Below are 18,446 nucleotides of genomic sequence, written 5' to 3'. Positions count from 1 at the left end.
CCCAGTGCGTAACTGGTACTTATTTAAATCGACCCCGAAAGGATGAAAAGCAAAGTCGACCTCGACGAAATTTGAACTCAGAACGTAACGTCAGATGAAATGCCTATTTCTTTACTACCCACAAGGGTGCTAAACACAGATTAAGTCGAGTATATCGACCCAGTGCGTACTGGTACTTATTAATCGACCTTGAAAGGATGAAAGGCAAAGTTGACCACGGCGGAATTTGAGCTCAGAATGTAACGGCAGACGAAATACGGCTACGCATTTCGCCCGGCGTGCTAACGATTCTGCCAGCTCGCGGGGGTCGATGTAACTGACCCTTTTCTCGGAAATTTCTGGCTTTGTGTCAAAATTCGTAACCATTATTATTGTTATAAGTACCCTGAAGAGTGTTATCCCCTTCAATACGCACACATATAGATGACAGAAAAGAAAGAAGATACGCGCTTAGACATGGACACACGCAAAAGAAACATATACTTACCAGGGCGGGCCTTGGGAGGGGCAAGGCCCAATTGGAACATTTTGTTGGGCTCCAGGTTCCCAACCAACTTGCTACTCGGAAATTCCCTCCCCCTTCACCTCGCAGTGTTTCTTTTTTTTCCTCGTTTTTGTTTTCAGGTGCTATCAGCTAATCTCGCCACGTAATACACTACAGATGACTTTCTCCCTTTTTGCGGCATATTAGGTGACCAGAATAGTACGTGTTTTGTATGTTTAATAACGGCTACTTCTAGTATAATAAACAGCCACGTTAAGGACAGGCTACCTTTCAGTCTATTTAAAACAGAGTATAATGTGTGTATGCGTGTGTATATATGTGTGTGTGTATGTGTGTGTGTAGGTATGTATGTGTGTATATATGTATATATATATGTGGTGTGTGTGTGTGTGTGTGTGATGTATATGTGTACATGTATGTGTATGTGAATATATGCATATATAATATATATATACGTATAGTATATATATATATATATATATATATATATATATATATATATATATGTGTGCATATATATATATATCTATATATATATATATATATAATATATATTATATATATATCTATATATATATATATATATATATATATTATATATACAAAATGAGAAAATGGAGAAATATATCTAAATCAATCATCAACTATCAGATAATACCGAATCAATACTTTATTAAAAACACTACACAATAGCCAATGATATTATACATTAATATAATACAAATATAACAAGACATAGAAATACATTACAATGTAGCTGACAGCTGTTCGGCCATGAAGAAAGGTATGTCTCATTAACCTATTAGCCATATAATGAGGTATAAATGAGACATTAACAAGAAATCTTACGGCCTCTTCAGAGATTTTAATGCAAGTATGAGTACAAATCCTAAATAATTTACATATAAATATAAATATGTGTGCATACATACTCATATTCTTACATATATATATACACCAATAATACAATATAAACATATAGATCAATATACATCAACAAAAACAATAATGTTCCATATTGAACTCCACAGCTCCTCAACCAACATCAAGAAACAAAACAGACACACTCACACTCAATGCAGGCATATATATTAAACAGTCCAATATATTAAAATGCGGATGTCCGCTTGCATTGGATGGTACCGTGGTGGTGGTATTAACTTTATTGACTTTTTGTGAATGACACATTTTAATATATTGGACTGTTTTAATATATATGCCTGCATTGAGTGTGAGTGTATCTGTTGTGGTTTCTTGATGTTGGCTGAGGAGCTGTGGAGTTCAATATGGAACATTATTGTGTTTGTTGATGTATATTGTCTATATTGTTTATATTGTATTATTGTGTATATATATATATAATATATGTAAGAATATGAGTATGATGCACACATATTTATATTTATATGTAAATTATTTAGGATTTGTACTCATACTTGCATTAAAATCTCTGAAGAGGCCGTAAGATATTCTTGTGTTAATGTCTCATTTATACCTGCATTATATGGCTAATAGGTTAAATGAGGACATACCTGTCTTCATGGCCGAAACAGCTGTAGCTACATTGTAAATGTATTTCTATGTTGTTATATTTGTATTATATTAATGTATAATATCATTGCTATTGTGTAGTGTTTACTAAAACTATTGATTCGGTATTATCTGATAGTTGATGATTGATTTAGATATATTTCTCCATTTTCTCATTTTGTATTATTAATTACGGTAAAAATAATTTTACCGTTGCCCACATAATACAGTAAATGAATTAATTGCATCGCAATTTTTAACATTTATGTATTAGCTTTGTTGGGTACTTCTCTAGCAGTATATTGGATATATGTTATCCCATGGAGGGTTGAATTTACAACCCCTATTCATTTTATAAGATATATTATATATATATATATATATATATATATAGGGCAACGTCTTGGTGGGGTCAGTAAAAGCATCCAGTCCACGCTGAAAAGTGGTGGCGTTAGAAGGGCATCCAGCCACAAAAACCATGCCAGACCAGACGGGTGCCAGACGTACTCTTTGGCTTTTTTGGCCCTTGTCAAACCGTCCAACGTATACCAGCATGGAAAACGGACGTTAAATGATGATATTTATATGTGTATGTATACGTGTGTGTGTGTGTGTGTGTGTGTGTGTGTGTGTGTGTTGTGTGTGTTAACTTTCTGAAACATGGATAATTTTTTAATAAAATACAAAATGGGACAAGAACGCAAAACATCCGGACAACTAGGTGATACAAAAAGGGACAACAAAACATTCAGATAGATGATACAAAGAAAACAAGAGTGGATCATTCGAAGTTTTCTATCTTCAGTCAGGAACCAGTTTATTCTCGCAATTTCGGCTGATTATTTTTGAGATTGCTCCAATCTGGCCTGCCCCAAGGAAAAACCAAGCTAAGAGCATTATATTCCTTTAAAGAAAGCATCGAATGTATACAAAAACAAGGACGGAAAGAACGGACAATGTTACACAAATATAAATACAATAAAAAAAATACAGTAAAAATAATAACAGGACATAACAACAGGTTTCTTTCGACTAAGGACGAATTGAATTAAACTGGCATGTGTGGAAATGAAGCCTTACGGCAGAGATAAAAAAGTTTCGCAAACACAGGGATGAATATCGATGTTGCACGAACCACGGTCAGACCCAGAAAGAAGGAGCGAGCAGTCTGGCCGAGTTGGCCGGATGTTTTGCGTTCTTATCTCATCTACTTATATAATAAATTTCTTGATAAATAATGAATATTTCTTAGCCTTAATTAGCTCCCTATTTGTTGTTTTATGTAATAGTATTCTAAATATAGCAGGTGATTTGTAGTACTTATTATATTAGTTTATTTTAGTTATTTAGGTTCTGTTTTTAATTATAGTTAGATTTATATAGTTGTTCATTTTATTACTAAATATATTTTTAATAAATATTTAATGGTTTATTGAATATAGAGTCTGATATTTCAATTACCTGAAGATTGACTGTAACCATAACTCGAATTATTACGAATTGGACAGCCATGAAACGATCGTAGTTGTTGTTGTACTCATTATCTTTTATAAACTTTTAAATACTTTTGATAATATTTAAAATAATATAAATTAATTTTATGTATTGACTTAAGTTTTTCATTGTTTGATTTGCCTAATAGTGGATTTTTACTCTAATTTAATATTATATATATTATATATATATATATATATATATATATATATTATATATATTATATATATATATATATATATATTATAATATATAGGTATGTATATATATATAGGATTGTATGTATGTCTGTATGGGTTAATGCATGTATGTATGTATGTATGTATGATGTATGTATGTATGTATGTATGTATGTATGTATGTATGTATGTATATTTCTTTTGTGGAATAGTGGAGCTCGGAACACAAAGCATGTGAGTATGGGTAATTGGGTTGACAAACACTTTTATATAGAAAAGTTGAAGGCTAGCCGTAGGGTTTTTCTATTCAAAAAGAGTTGTCAACGCAATATTTACATGCCATTATTTATAGCCTTATGTGATACGACATCCACTATTCTAAACAAATTATTTGACGTTCTCTCGAATGCTTATAAAATCCTTATGATGTCAAAAGTGTATGAATATCATTATTCAATTTTTTTTCAAGATTTCTTGCCAATAGATAAACAACCAGTTTCTAACCAAGAATTTTTTCAGTTCCAATGATGGCCTGGATCTGTGGTCTTCGAATCACCTTTCTCCTTTCTGGATTTGAGAGGTATAAACCTGAACTTGTAATCTAGGTAGACTAACTGTAAATTCTCAATAGTTCAGCATAGTCAGCATAGGATATTCGTTTTCGCTGATCTTCAGTTCATATTAAGATCATCTGGGTGGCTGATTTCTTCCAATGTACCTAGTTTCTCTTCTCGGTCCTAAATCAATGTCTCGTCTGTTATGTTTATGTTTTATCGCGGTTTTCACTGAACATTCTACCAGTATTCTTTCCTATTATGAGTGGTGTATGGCTTTTACTATACTGCGAGTTCTTAATTCTTTGACTTCAGGGTTATCCTTCCAGTGGATCTCGTCAGGATATCGACCAGACTATCGGATGTTGATATACCCCTATTTCTTTATTACCCACAAGGGCTAAACACAGAGGGGACAAACAAGGACAACACAAGGTATTAATCGATTACAATCGACCCCAGTGCGTACTGGTACTTAATTTATCGACCCCGAAAGGATGAAAGGCAAAGTCGACCTCGGCGTAATTTGAACTCACAACGTAATGCAGACGAAATACCGCTAAGCATTTCGCCCGGCGTGCTAACGTTTCTGCCAGCTCGCCGCTATTCACAGTGTTTGATTTGCGTGCGCATGTACTAGAATTCCAGGCTTCTTTACATGTGTGTGTGTGTGTGTGTGTGTGTGTAAATTATAAATTAGAGATAAAACCACTATTATGCAGCTCAAACAGTGATAGACATAAACCAAAACATAAACAAACAAATAATATATATTTTTATAAAACATATAACTAGATCTCAAAAAGTACAAAAATGAATGATCAATTTATAAGTAAAAAAAAAACTACGTACTCTAATTTATAATTTATATCTTATATATTCATATTGTGAAATTCGATTTAATACTAAATTGAATTTTTCCCTGTAAGTTTGGAGTTATACTCCCTATTATTATTATCATTATTATTATTATTATTATTATATTATTATTATTATTATTATTATTATTATTATTATTATTATATATATATATATATATATATTTATATATATATATATATATATAATATATATATAATCAGCACCACCACTGAAGGTTGATCCAAAAATTCTTCACACTTACCCTTGTTTCATTTCAAAATTTCGTAAAAGCAAGCTTCCTTTCTCAGCCCTGTCCTTTTTTTCCAACTGTATAAGACCTTAGTTCCTTCTTTCCTTTCGCACTACCACTCGTGGCTGTTTGCTTTTTCCCTTATTTCTCTGAAAACTGTTACATTATTGTGCTATGTATATTTATATACACATGCATACGTCTTTATATATATTCATTGTTTGTTTGTGCTCGTAATTTTCTGTCTCTCATGTACATTTTTGTTCTTCACTTTTAACTCTTTGTGTGTCCATCACCTCAGTGATATTCCCTATATCACTAGGGCATAGTGATATATGAATATTCTCTAAATGCATCGAAACGTTGATGACTCTGGTCCATATGGCCGATGAGAGGATTTCAATGTCCATTTGTCTTGTCGTTTTTCGTCAATCATTCCATGTTCCATTTTCAATTTTATATGATATACATATGTGTGTGTGTCTATGTATGTATGTATGTATGTATGTATGTATGTATGTACGTATGTATGTATGTATGTATGTATGTAGTATGTTGTTGTATGTATGTATATGCATATATATATAATACATATATGCTTATGTACATAAAGATATGTTTGTGTATATACGTATATGTATGAGTGTAAATATATACACAGATATATGTGTTGTGCGTGTAAATACACACACACTCACACGAATACATATATACAGATACAGAGAGGGAGAGAGAAATTTTATGAGACATGTATATATGTGTGTATGGGTGTGTATGTTGGTGCGAACAGGAAAATTAGAACTCAACTACGAGTTTATATATGCGTATTTTATTAATATTTAGCAGAACCAACAGAGTGACTCAAGGTCCGGTAGTTTCGTGCGTTGGCACAGAAACCTCGGACCATAAGTCGCTGTGTTGTTTCTACTAGTATTAATATATATATATATATATATATATATATAATATATATATATATATATAATATATATATATATATATATATATATACATATATGTATAATATATTATATATATATATATGTGATATATATATTATAAGACATATGCAGGTATATAAAACACCCAAACGAGTTTGTCTTTTGAGAAAACTTTCTGTTCGTTCTTGATGCGCCTAACAAATGTCTTATATATATAATTTATATTTAAAAATCGTAAATAGTAATATATTACTTGTTGTACGTAAGCATATGTGCGTATAAGGATATATTTATATTGTATATATATATATAATATATAATATATATATATATATATATATATATATATATATATATATACATATATATACTAATATATAGTGTGTGTGTGTGTTTATATAAATATATATATGTTGTGTGTATGTATGTAGATGTATATTTATGTATGTATACTGTATAGTGAGATAGAAAGATATATATATAATATATACACGCACGCATGAACACACACAGACACACACATCTACACATATAAAGACAGATATATATATAGAGACACAACACACACAGACACACACAGAGACACACACACACACACAGAAGGATAAGGAGAGAGAGAAGAGAAAGACATATATGTATATATAAAACCGTTCCTTTAAACTAAGCACAACAGTTTTCATTTGCCAAATTATTCCCCTTTGAATGCTTCTGTATTTTTATACCCATTACACCCTACTCCCTCTTCTCCTCCAGCCCCTCCCAATATTTCCTCCTTATTGTTTATGACAGCCGTTACTGATCATATTATATTTCACTAGGCCTACACGATATTGATTTTTTTTTTAAATAATATATTCCAGTGAATCGACACTTTCATTCTTGAAGCTTTACATGGTCATCATTACCATCGTGGTCATCATCATCATCATCATCATCAGAATCATCATCATCATCAGAATCGGCATCATCATCATTATCATCATCATCGTCATCATAGTCATCATCTTCGTCATTATCATAATCAACATAGTCGTCGTCATCATCGTAGAAAAAACTGAATAGTGTGTGTGTGTGTGTATATATATACATCTGTGTGTATATGTATGTATATCTACATATATATATATATATATATATATATATATATATATATATATATATAACGGCGGTGCATCAGCATGGCCGCAGCTCTGGGCTGAAACTAGAAAAAATATATATATATATATGTGTGTTGTGTGTGTGTGTGTGTGTGTGCATATGTGTGTATTTTATATATATATATAACTTCACATAGAAACGAACGTTTATGTATGTATACGTTTATATATGTATGCATATGTGTGTGTGAGTGTGTACACACATACACACACAGACATTTATATACATACATGCATATATACGTATGTATATGTGTATATGTGTGTGGGGTGGTGCGTGTGTGTGTGTGTGTGTTGTGTGTGTGTGTTTGTGTGATGGTTGTTCATTTATAAGCGCTGTAGGTCATCTTTGATTATTCAAAGAACAGCGCCGTCAATAGCCTTGCAGAACCACTCTACTGGCATTATCCTTGGACAAGCCGAAGCAAGACAGCGGGTGCCAAAGACGCTCACCGGCTTGAGAGTGTGAGGATGCCACGTCTTCAGCTGACGTTCAAGATCTCCAAAACAGTCGACACCGTTTTTTCACTCGACAGACTTTACCATCAGAGAACCTCTTTCTAGAGATGTCTTTTAATAAAAGCAAAGAGGTACCTCACAGCCAAGATACCAATCTACTAACCCACCAGATGCCAATCCAGAATTTCTAAGTACCTCCACTAATACGTTTTTGTACATACACACACTCCCACTCACATACGTGTGCGGTTGTCTGTGTGTATGTGGGTGGTGCTACTGATGACGCTTAAAGATGCAGAAATGTGTATTAACAATTCCACTTCTGCTTCTAGACACTTTTTGATTGCTGTATGTATATATATATATATATGTGTGTGTGTGTGTGTGTGTGTGTGTGTGTGTGTGTGTGTGGTGTGTGTGTGTGTGTGTGTGTGCGTGCGTGCGTGGAGGCGCAATGGCCCAGTGGTTAGGGCAGCGGACTCGCGGTCGTAGGATCGCGGTTTCGATTCCCAGACCGGGCGTTGTGAGTGTTTTTTGAGCGAAAGCACCTAAAGCTCCACGAGGCTCCGGTAGGGGGTTGTGGCTATCCCTGCTGTACTCTTTCGCCACAACTTTCTCTCTTTCTTCTGTTGGTCTGCTCGCTTAAACAAGGCTAAAACAATGCGAAGCGCATTGTGACCAGCGATGTGTAGCAGCATCTGATAGCCTGGTCGGTCACGGTGATCACGGTGATATATATATTATATATATATATATTCTGTTTTTAATTTTATACGTCTATACGAGGTGCTTCCCCGTAGTAAATACCGATGTTTCCATGTTTTTCATAGTATATCTGCATTTAATATGATATACAGAATGCTAATTTAGACTAATACTGCTTCTGTCGCTAATATTAACAGTGGATATATATATCGCTAGCCACTACACACTCTTTATTTTCTCTCCTTGTTTCTTTCTGTGTTCTTTTCTGTCGAAGAGCGTAGGCTCGAAACGTTAAAGACTTTTTCACTTCCCGAGCGTTATACTAATACAGTCTACACCAACTGTCTTTGTCTTTTGTTTGTTTTTTTGTGAATTCCGCCCACTCCCTCTCTCTATATATATATATGTATGTATAGTCGGCTAATAATCCGTATTTTTTTTCATAGCTGCCATCTCTGAAGAGCAAGCGGTATTACTTAACTGAGCTATTCTCTAACATTCAAAACTATATAGTTTGATTAAGAATCAAGAGTTATTGCCGACTTTGATGGATTTTGAGCTCGGGAACATCAAGAGCTGTAATTAAATAGGGTAAAACATTTTGTCTCATTCTCTGTAGATTCCATTAATCCATTGCCAAAATATATAAATGCTAATAACAAAATATTCAATTTCCTTTCAGTCAACAGAAAAAATAAAATTGCAAACGAATAGAATATGAAAAATTAAACCGTATATAATAACATGTCATTATAAAATGTCATTAAAATGTCATTAGTAAAGTAAATACACGGTAGAATAAATTACATTCACCTTTCTAATTTATTACCTTCGTATCTAAGAGAATTGAAAATAATAAAGCATCTATCTATGAAACAAAAATTGAAAATTCAGAAAAGAATAAAAATTCTCAAATCTGAGAAGGAATGAGAAAATAACGATTTATCATAAATAAAATATAAAATATTTCACTCACTGAGCAAATAGAAGAAATATATATAAATAATTCTGTGTTGGCTTAAGTATAATTAACCTAATACGAAGTACATTTAATCTACGCTTATCATCATATGATATGTGCATGACGTGGATGTGTGTGCGTATCTATGTAAGCATATAGGTACATGTTGGTATTTGTGTATATATATATATATATATACATATATATGAAGCAATACAGATTGTGACGTTTATCCATAATCCTCAAAATTTACACGTGTGAAAAATCAGACACAGTGAAACCGGTTAAGTATCTTTTAATTTTACTTGTTTCAGTCATTTCCCTGCGGCCATGCTGGGGCACCGGTTTTATTAGAGCAAATCGACCCCAGGACCTATTCTTTGTAAGCCTAGTACTTATTCAATCGGTCACTTTTGTCGAACCGCTATGTTACGGGGACGTAAATACACCAGCATCGGCTGTCAAGTGATGTTGGAGGGGCAAACATAGCCACACAAACATATACACACATACATACATACGTATATATACATATACGTATGTATATATACATATATATACATATATATACATACGTATATGTATATGTATATATATATATATATATATATATACGACGGGCTTCTTTCAATTTCTGTCTACCAAATCCACTTACAAGTTCGGCCCGAGGCTATAGCAGAAGACACTTGCCCAAAGTAGACGCAGTGGGACTGAACCCGGTTGGTATGGGGCTGGGAAGTGGTCAGGGCTAGTGTGTGCGTGGTAATGTGATGTGGTGTGATGTGGTGTTGTGTGGTATGGTGGTGTATGGTCTGGTGGTGTGACACATGAATGTGCTTGTGTGCGTGTGCGTATGTGCGTGTGTGTGTGTGTGTGTGTGTGTGTGTGTGCGTGTGTATGTATGTGTATGGATAAAATGAGCGAGAAAGCGTGATAGATAGATAGATAGATAGATAGATAGATAGATAGATAGATAGATAGATATAGATAGATAGATAGATAGATAGATAGATAGATAGATAGATATGGATTCATTGCCTTAATTTTCTTATATATGTACCGTATATTACAACACTTTGCTCTACACCACGGCGGCATCCTGTGCTTAGGTTTGAAGATGTTCGTTTTCTTTCTTTAGCTTGGGTAATATGCTAAAAATAGGACGACTTTTCTCGTGTTGAAAAAGCTTATCCATTGATTGCTAATGGTGGTAAATCTTTTTGCAATGTTCAGTGCTCTTATTAGAAGTGGGTTTTCCGTTTGACAGGTAGAGTTGTGTGAATTTGTTCGCCTTTTTGTTCTTCACATTGTTCAAACTGTCGATATTTTTATCACTCCTTCTAACTCATTGCCGTTGGATTCATAAATTTGCATTTGATGTCTGCTAAGAAGTTAGTTTTGTGGCTTTTCATTGTGATGTACGGCTGTCGTCTGACTAAGCAACTTCCTTCTATCTGTAAATTTCTTAATTTCTTGGCTTCTCAATTGATTGCATTGTATGTATTGACGCTTGCAGTTTTATGTTTTAGCTATGCTCATCAAAAGAACTTTTCTTTAGTGGATGTCATTGCTTTTGTGCGTAGAGATTTTTGCTTTCTTTATGTATTTATTTTTATAACATTAGTAATATTATGTCTGAATGTAGTTGAATTTCGAATTTTTTTTTCCATAATTCTTTGATATGAGCTTCTTTGTCGTGTCGATGTGATCTGCTTCGAATTTTTCTCACTCTTTAAATTGTGACAGAATATTGCATATTTTAAAACTAAACTTTTTACATGAAGGTGCATCATCATTGTATTTTATGTGGTGGTTCGCTTTACAGCGCATATGTTTGATCACATTTCCATCATTTTGAATAAGACATTCCAGGTACATCTTTCTAGTTGGGAGAGGCATGTTTTTGATAGATGACCGAGTGTTTAGTGTTCCATATCCAGTTAAGTCCTCGCTACAAAAGACGTAGACATCAAGATCAAGGTAATACAAGACATATCAAACAACTGCAAAATACTTTAAGACAGTTCCTGCCTGATATCGCAACCGTATAAAAAAGTCGTGTGCAGAGTTCATAAGCACATATAATCCTACGCATCTTTTTTTTAATACGGTAGGATGTGGTTTGAAGAGAATTTCACAGCTATATCTAGCATATCAGGAGACTACCTTAAGACTCTCTCCTTCAATCCTTGTAGAAAGGTGAAATGGCAAAGGAGATATTGTACTAAGAGTACCAGTTTATGGATTGTCAGTTTTAACCCTCGTTATGTCTTATGTCGTGTTTCTGTGAAGAACTTGTTACTCTCGATTCCTCGGGCAACCAATTTGTTGCGGATATTCGCTGCTCACTCTCACATAGACTAAGGGCGATGAAAAACTTGGCTCACTCCCCACCAAGAAAGTATTTGTCCGAAATGTCAGAAAGCATTCAAAAATGGTATACGATATCAAGAAAGTTTACACTTCACCAGTAACATGTGTGCATGCGTGTGTTTGTGTATTTCTACTATATGGCTCAGAAACCTGGACGTTATCAAAGAAGCTTGAGAGGCGGTTGGATGGAACTTACACTCGCCTCCTTATGGGAGCTCAAAATCTCTCGTGGAAGCGTCATCCAACCAAAGTACAAATATATGGGAAACTACTACCTGTATCATCTCTTGTGAAAGGTAGAAGAGTCCAGTTTGCTGGACATTGTTGTAGAGCTGAAAACGAGTTAATTTCTACTCTTCTCCTCTGGAAGCCATCTGCTCGCGATACCAGAGGGCGCACACTCTCCTACCCTGATGTAATCTCCAGGGATACAGGCATCCAGCAACAGGACCTCCGTAATGCTATGATAGACCGTGAAGTCTGGCGTAACATAGTAAATTCCATTGTCTCGACCACAGTCGAACAATGATGATGATTGTGTATTTCCCATCAAATCATTGGATTAGCTAAAGAAAGATGGCACCATTAAAAGTAATATTCTCAGAAATTTACCCTCAACAGAATAGTGTCTTACCTAGTTAATTTTCCAGAAACTGGAATAATCACTCAACCAATGAACTCCTAAAATAAACTTCAAGTTTCCTTAACATGTAGCTGCCACTTTGTATAATCGAAATCCTTCCATTAAAGCAGAACTATGAAACCCAATATTGGCATCACAGATCTGAAATATAAAATCAATGTCCAATTTTTTTTCTTTTAGAGAATCGATACATCCAGACATTTCCTAAGCGATCGATGTATGGATTGGATTTTAGCATTAACACTGTTACCTTTACTTCGTATTTAATTGCTTTCTTTAAATATTTTTCATTCGGTTACCTAGGCATTCGTCTGATGCGCCTTTGATGTTTTTTTTTCCGTTAATATGTTGTTTAAAGTTTTCGTGGGGCCAACTTTGACGTTATTTTTATTAAGTAAACTCCAGACATTACATTTTTTATTAGGGCTACAAAACTTTTAACTATATACGAGGATATATTTTCCCTGAAGGTATTTCTACGTTTATTTCCTTTGTTCTCACGCTTGGGTAACAAGCATTTCCCTCTTTTTAATCCACTTTTATTTGGTAATGCGTTATAGTAACAACTGGCAACTGTTTTGAAAGTGTCCCTATTTAATGAAGCATTAGCTATTCTTTATCTAATTAAATTTCTGTTTATATTGGCAAGGTAATGAGAATATTTATCTACATTAGCTTCTTAGCTTTCAATTTTGATATCATATTTACAGGTCTCAGGGCAGAATCTTATATCTTGGGTGAGATATATTTTGTAATTCACTCTAATTACAATAGAACTGCTTCAATGGATTAATACCTTAAGAGCATTTACAAAATCTTAAAGCTGATTTACATCTGTTAGTCTTTTAGAGGTGAAACTTTTAATATATGTCAATCTTGTATAGAAAACAACAACTGACGTTCACTCATGATCAGCTTGTATACAGACTTTAAAATTTTTCAGATTGTAATAGATTTTTAAAGGTCTAAATAAAAGAACGGGAGGCCTTTTGAGAACAGGCCTTTTGAGACTGGTGAAAATTATGCTTAAGTTGGTGTCAAGTACATTATTAATGTGTGTGATGTAACGATACAAAGAAATTTGGTTTCATATCAAGAAAATTAGATTTTGCTTTCAGTATATACCAAGCTTACATACACTAGCTCCATTTTGGCTGTTCATACCGACATCTAGTGTTGTGTGTCATTACGGATTTTCGCCAAACTGGAGCCGTTGAGGAAAAGCAGAGATCTCCTAATATGCATTATTATATCGGCATTATTACTTTTAACGGTGCTATCTTTCTTAGCTAATCCAATGATTTGATGGGAAATACACAAACACATACATGCACACATGTTACTGGCGAAGTGTAAACTTTTTTGATATCGTATATCATTTTTTGAATAGTTTCTGATATTTCGGACAAATACTTTCTTGGTGGGGAGCGAGCCAAGTTTTTTTTTATCGCCCTTAGTCTATGTGAGAGTGAGCAGCAAAAAATTACAGAAAATGGCAGACAAATAGTCGTTGTACATTTTCACAGGATGGAAGTGCGGGTGGGGGTGCAGAAAGGAAAAGAATTTGGAAGCTAGTTAAGTTGGAGGTAGAGAGAATAAGGAAGGGATTATTTAGCTATTTCAAGAAGGAGATTGTTTTTTTCGTTGGCCAGTTCAGTAACCACTGTAAACGGCTTATCAACAGCAATACTGATATACATCTTTGCGCATACATATACAAACCGGCTGAAAGATAGCATCTTAAGCAAGAAGTAAAGACACGAAGAAAAATGTTTTGGCGTAGCTGTGTGGTTGAGAATCTTGCTTCCCAACAAAAAAGGTCTTAGGTTCAATCCCACTGTGCGGCACACAGAGCAAGTGTCTTCTGCTTTAGCTCCGGGCCGAATGAAACTTTGTATGTAGATTTCATAGATGATAACTGAAAGCTCGTCGAGATGTGGATGTGTGTTAAGAAGTTTGCTTCCCAACCACATGGTCCCCGGTTCAGTTCGACTGCGTGGTACCTTGGGCAAGTATCTTCTAATATAACCCTGGGCCAGCAAACGCCTTGTTAGTGAATTATTTGACAGCCGGAAACACAAGTGTGGGTGTGTTTGTGTTTGTCCCCCACCACCACTTGACAACCTGTGTTCGTTTACGTCCCCGAAAACATAGTGGCTCGGCAAAAGAGACCGATAGAATAAGTAGCGAGCTTTAAAAGTAAGTCCTGGAATTGATTTCTTTCTACTAAACTCTTCTAGGTGATGCCCCAGCATGGCCACAGCTCAATGGCAGAAACAAGTTAAAGATCTGCGAAGGCAGCTTTAAAAGCTTTTTGTTCAACATTAAGTCCACCACCATCAAGCTGACAGGAGAGAAAAGCAGTTTTATGTCAATTGACCATTTCGAGTTTAACTATTTCGAACTTTCTATTTAAACATAGTGATAATGCTAATTACGCATTGCAGAGAAATATAATATCATCACAAAACAAACCGAGAAAAGAAAAGAAAAGAAATAATCTCTAAATGCTGTCACAGAACGAAGTCTACCGAGAAAATTTGAAACATGAAATAGAACCGGGATGTAAACAAATGAGACCGAAAAGATGTTTACAATACAAACCTTAACACAGCACTGAATACCTATGATAATTCCACAACTCTTTTCTGAAACTTTCTTACTTGATATGCCATCTAAGCATTTCTTCAGAGGAAAACCTAAAGGAATCAACTTGAACAATAAAAAATATATCTTTCCGCTACTAAAGTATTAAAGTAGTCTTTCCTGTGATTGTGTTAATACTTGTAAACAAACGATCATAGAAACATACGCACACACTCATATATACGCCTAAGTTTAAATAGTACGTTTATATTTCTAGTTTTATACATATCTGTGTGTGAGAGTGTGTGTGTTTATATATATATATAGAGAGAGAGAGAGAGAGAAAGAGAGAGAGAGAGGAAGAAGAGCGAGACAAACACACATACACAAACACATATACACACACATATATATATAAATATATATTATCATTGTGGTGGTTGTTGTGGTTGTTGTTAAAGCGTAATTGTTAAACTGTCACAAGAAACGTTTTGCGGTATTTATTGCAACTCTCTATGTTCTGTGATCAAATCCCACTGAGGTCATCTTTGTCCTTCATACTTCCGGGGTCGTTAAAATAAAGTGCTAGTCAAGCTTTGGAGTTGCTGAAATTGTCTGCCCTCCCCCTCGCCCCCGCCCCCCTCCCACTAAATTGCTGGCCTCATCATCATCATCATCATCGTCACCATCATCATTATAAGTACGATGGATTGGTAGGATCGTTAGAACATCGAAAAATTACTTTTCAGTATTTACTCCGGCTCTTTACGGTCTGAGTTCAATCCCGGGATAGTCAATTTTGCTTTTGTTCATCGACAAAATAAAAGATACTGGGATTTTTTTATCATCCCTCTTCAAAAAACTAATGGTTTTGTTCCTAATTAGAGATATTGTTATTATTTTTTTATTATTGTTATTATTATTATTGTTGTTGTTGTTATTTACTTTTAATCTGTATGTTTGTAACAATCATTTGCCGAGATACACCCAGCGTCCTAGGCGAGTGAAGGATAAGAGATGTTGCAGTATGACTGAAAGCTTGAGGAGGGCAAGTGGCAGGGGCAGTAGAGAAATATCTTCATGTAATACAACACAGACATTTAAATGGATAGGGTTTTTCTAAGGATGTTGGCAGTACTTGTTAGCACAATCTTTTGGATTCCTCTGAGACATGGTCCTCCTATTTTTGACATCCCTTATCATACCTAGGTTACCCACAGTAACAGGAACAGTTCTCGCTTTAAGATGCTACATCTCTTGTATTTCAATTTCTAGGTCCTTCTATTCACTTAATTTGTCTAATTCCTTTACAGATATATTCTTATCAGTGGAAACACTTACATTTGTTAGTCTACAAGTATTATCTTCCCTATCTTTAATGACTATGTCTGGTCGATTAGCCTAGATCGTTCTGTCGATGTTGTTGACTGGAAAAACCCAGAGGATAGTAACATTTTTACCATCAACGTTTGGCTCAGGGTGATGTTTCTACCAGTATTATTATTATTATTATTATCATTATTATTATTATTATTATTATTATTATTATTATTATTATTATTATTATTTATTATTATTATTATTATTTAAGGTATCATCATCATTATTATTTAAGGAAAGGTGGCGGGCTGGTAGAATCGTTACCGCGCCGGGCAAAATTTCTTCCGTCTTTACGTTCTGAGTTCAAATTCTGCCGAGGTCGACTTTATCTTTCATCCTTTTCGGAGCAATAAAATGATTATTAGTTGTGTACTGGGGTCGATGTAATCGACTATCCCCTCCCCTAAATTTCAGGCTTTGTGCCTATAGTAGAAACGATTATTATCATTTATGGCAGCAAGGTGGCAGAATCGTTAACACGCCGCTACGTTCTGAGTTCAAATTCCGCCGAGGTCGACTTTGCCTCTCATCCTTCCGAGGTCAATGAAATAGGTGCTAGTTACGCACTGGGATCAATGTAACCGACTAGACCCCTCCCCACAAAATTTCAGGCCTTGTGCCTTTAGTAGAAAAGATTATTATTATTGTTGTTATTATTATTATTATTATATTATTATTATTATTTATTATTATTATTATTATTATTATTATTATTATTATTATTATTTAAGGTATCATCATCATTATTATTTAAGGAAAGGTGGCGGGCTGGTAGAATCGTTACCGCGCCGGGCAAAATTTCTTCCGTCTTTACGTTCTGAGTTCAAATTCTGCCGAGGTCGACTTTATCTTTCATCCTTTCGGAGCAATAAAATGATTATTAGTTGTGTACTGGGGTCGATGTAATCGACTATCCCCTCCCCTAAATTCAGGCTTTGTGCCTATATAGAAACGATTATTATCATTTATGGCAGCAAGGTGGCAGAATCGTTAACACGCCGCTACGTTCTGAGTTCAAATTCCGCCGAGGTCGACTTTGCCTCTCATCCTTCCGAGGTCAATGAAATAGGTGCTAGTTACGCACTGGGATCAATGTAACCGACTAGACCCCTCCCCACAAAATTTCAGGCCTTGTGCCTTTAGTAGAAAAGATTATTATTATTGTTGTTATTATTATTATTATTATTATTATTATTATTATTATTACTTTTTTTCTTCTTTCAAATTTGCTTCCATTTCTTGCCGAGTGTCTTCCCGACTCTTAGGGCAAAGAAACTCATAGTATACATTGGTAGGCCGTTAAACCAAACTCAATAGTTCGTTCATTTTTTTTTTTTAAAGTTAAATTAAAATACATGAGCAGCAACAGTTCTCACATCGACAATGCTCTTCTCAATACGTGTGATGTACCAGTTAAGACTATTATTATTATTATTATTATTATTATTATTATTATTATTATTATTATTATTATTATTATTATTATTATTATTATTATTGAGTGAGAGAGCAGTGCATGCTATCAAAGTGACACTGGGGTAAAATATACGAAGCCCAGTATACCCATCATGACTACCCGTCTAATAAGGGTACACTAAGCACATGCATCACAGCCATATGTGCGCGATGTGGTGATCTTATAACAAGATAAACAACACATGACCTTGCAGGTGGGGCCCAGTTAGAATTTTCTTCTGGTCGAGTAGCCCATCCCGCTCAAACGGTCCCTGAATAAGGGTTGTTTAAGGATGTTGAACAAAACACCCATGTTTCCAGAGGGGAATTATTCAAACCCCAAAGAATCCCTCTCAACACATGGCTATGATGCTCCCTCATTACTTCTGCTCGTGATCAGAGATGCACATATT

At 34.6% G+C, this 18,446-nt stretch overlaps 1 protein-coding gene across 1 annotated transcript in view; it reads left to right on the top strand.

Annotated features, from left to right (window-relative positions):
• Positions 1-651, top strand: part of LOC118763566 (ATP-dependent RNA helicase SUV3 homolog, mitochondrial-like) — a 14,068-nt gene extending 13,417 nt beyond the window's left edge. Inside the window, exon 6 of the mRNA XM_036503142.1 lies at positions 625-651. Within this exon, the coding sequence (XP_036359035.1) occupies positions 625-651 (27 nt within the window). The remainder of the gene's footprint in view (positions 1-624) is intronic.
• The last annotated feature ends 17,795 nt before the right edge of the window (positions 652-18,446 follow it).

This window comes from Octopus sinensis, linkage group LG5 (assembly GCF_006345805.1).
Source record: "Octopus sinensis linkage group LG5, ASM634580v1, whole genome shotgun sequence".
In the NCBI taxonomy this organism is placed as follows: Eukaryota; Metazoa; Mollusca; class Cephalopoda; order Octopoda; family Octopodidae; genus Octopus; species Octopus sinensis.
This window is presented reverse-complemented; position numbering and strand designations above follow the sequence as displayed.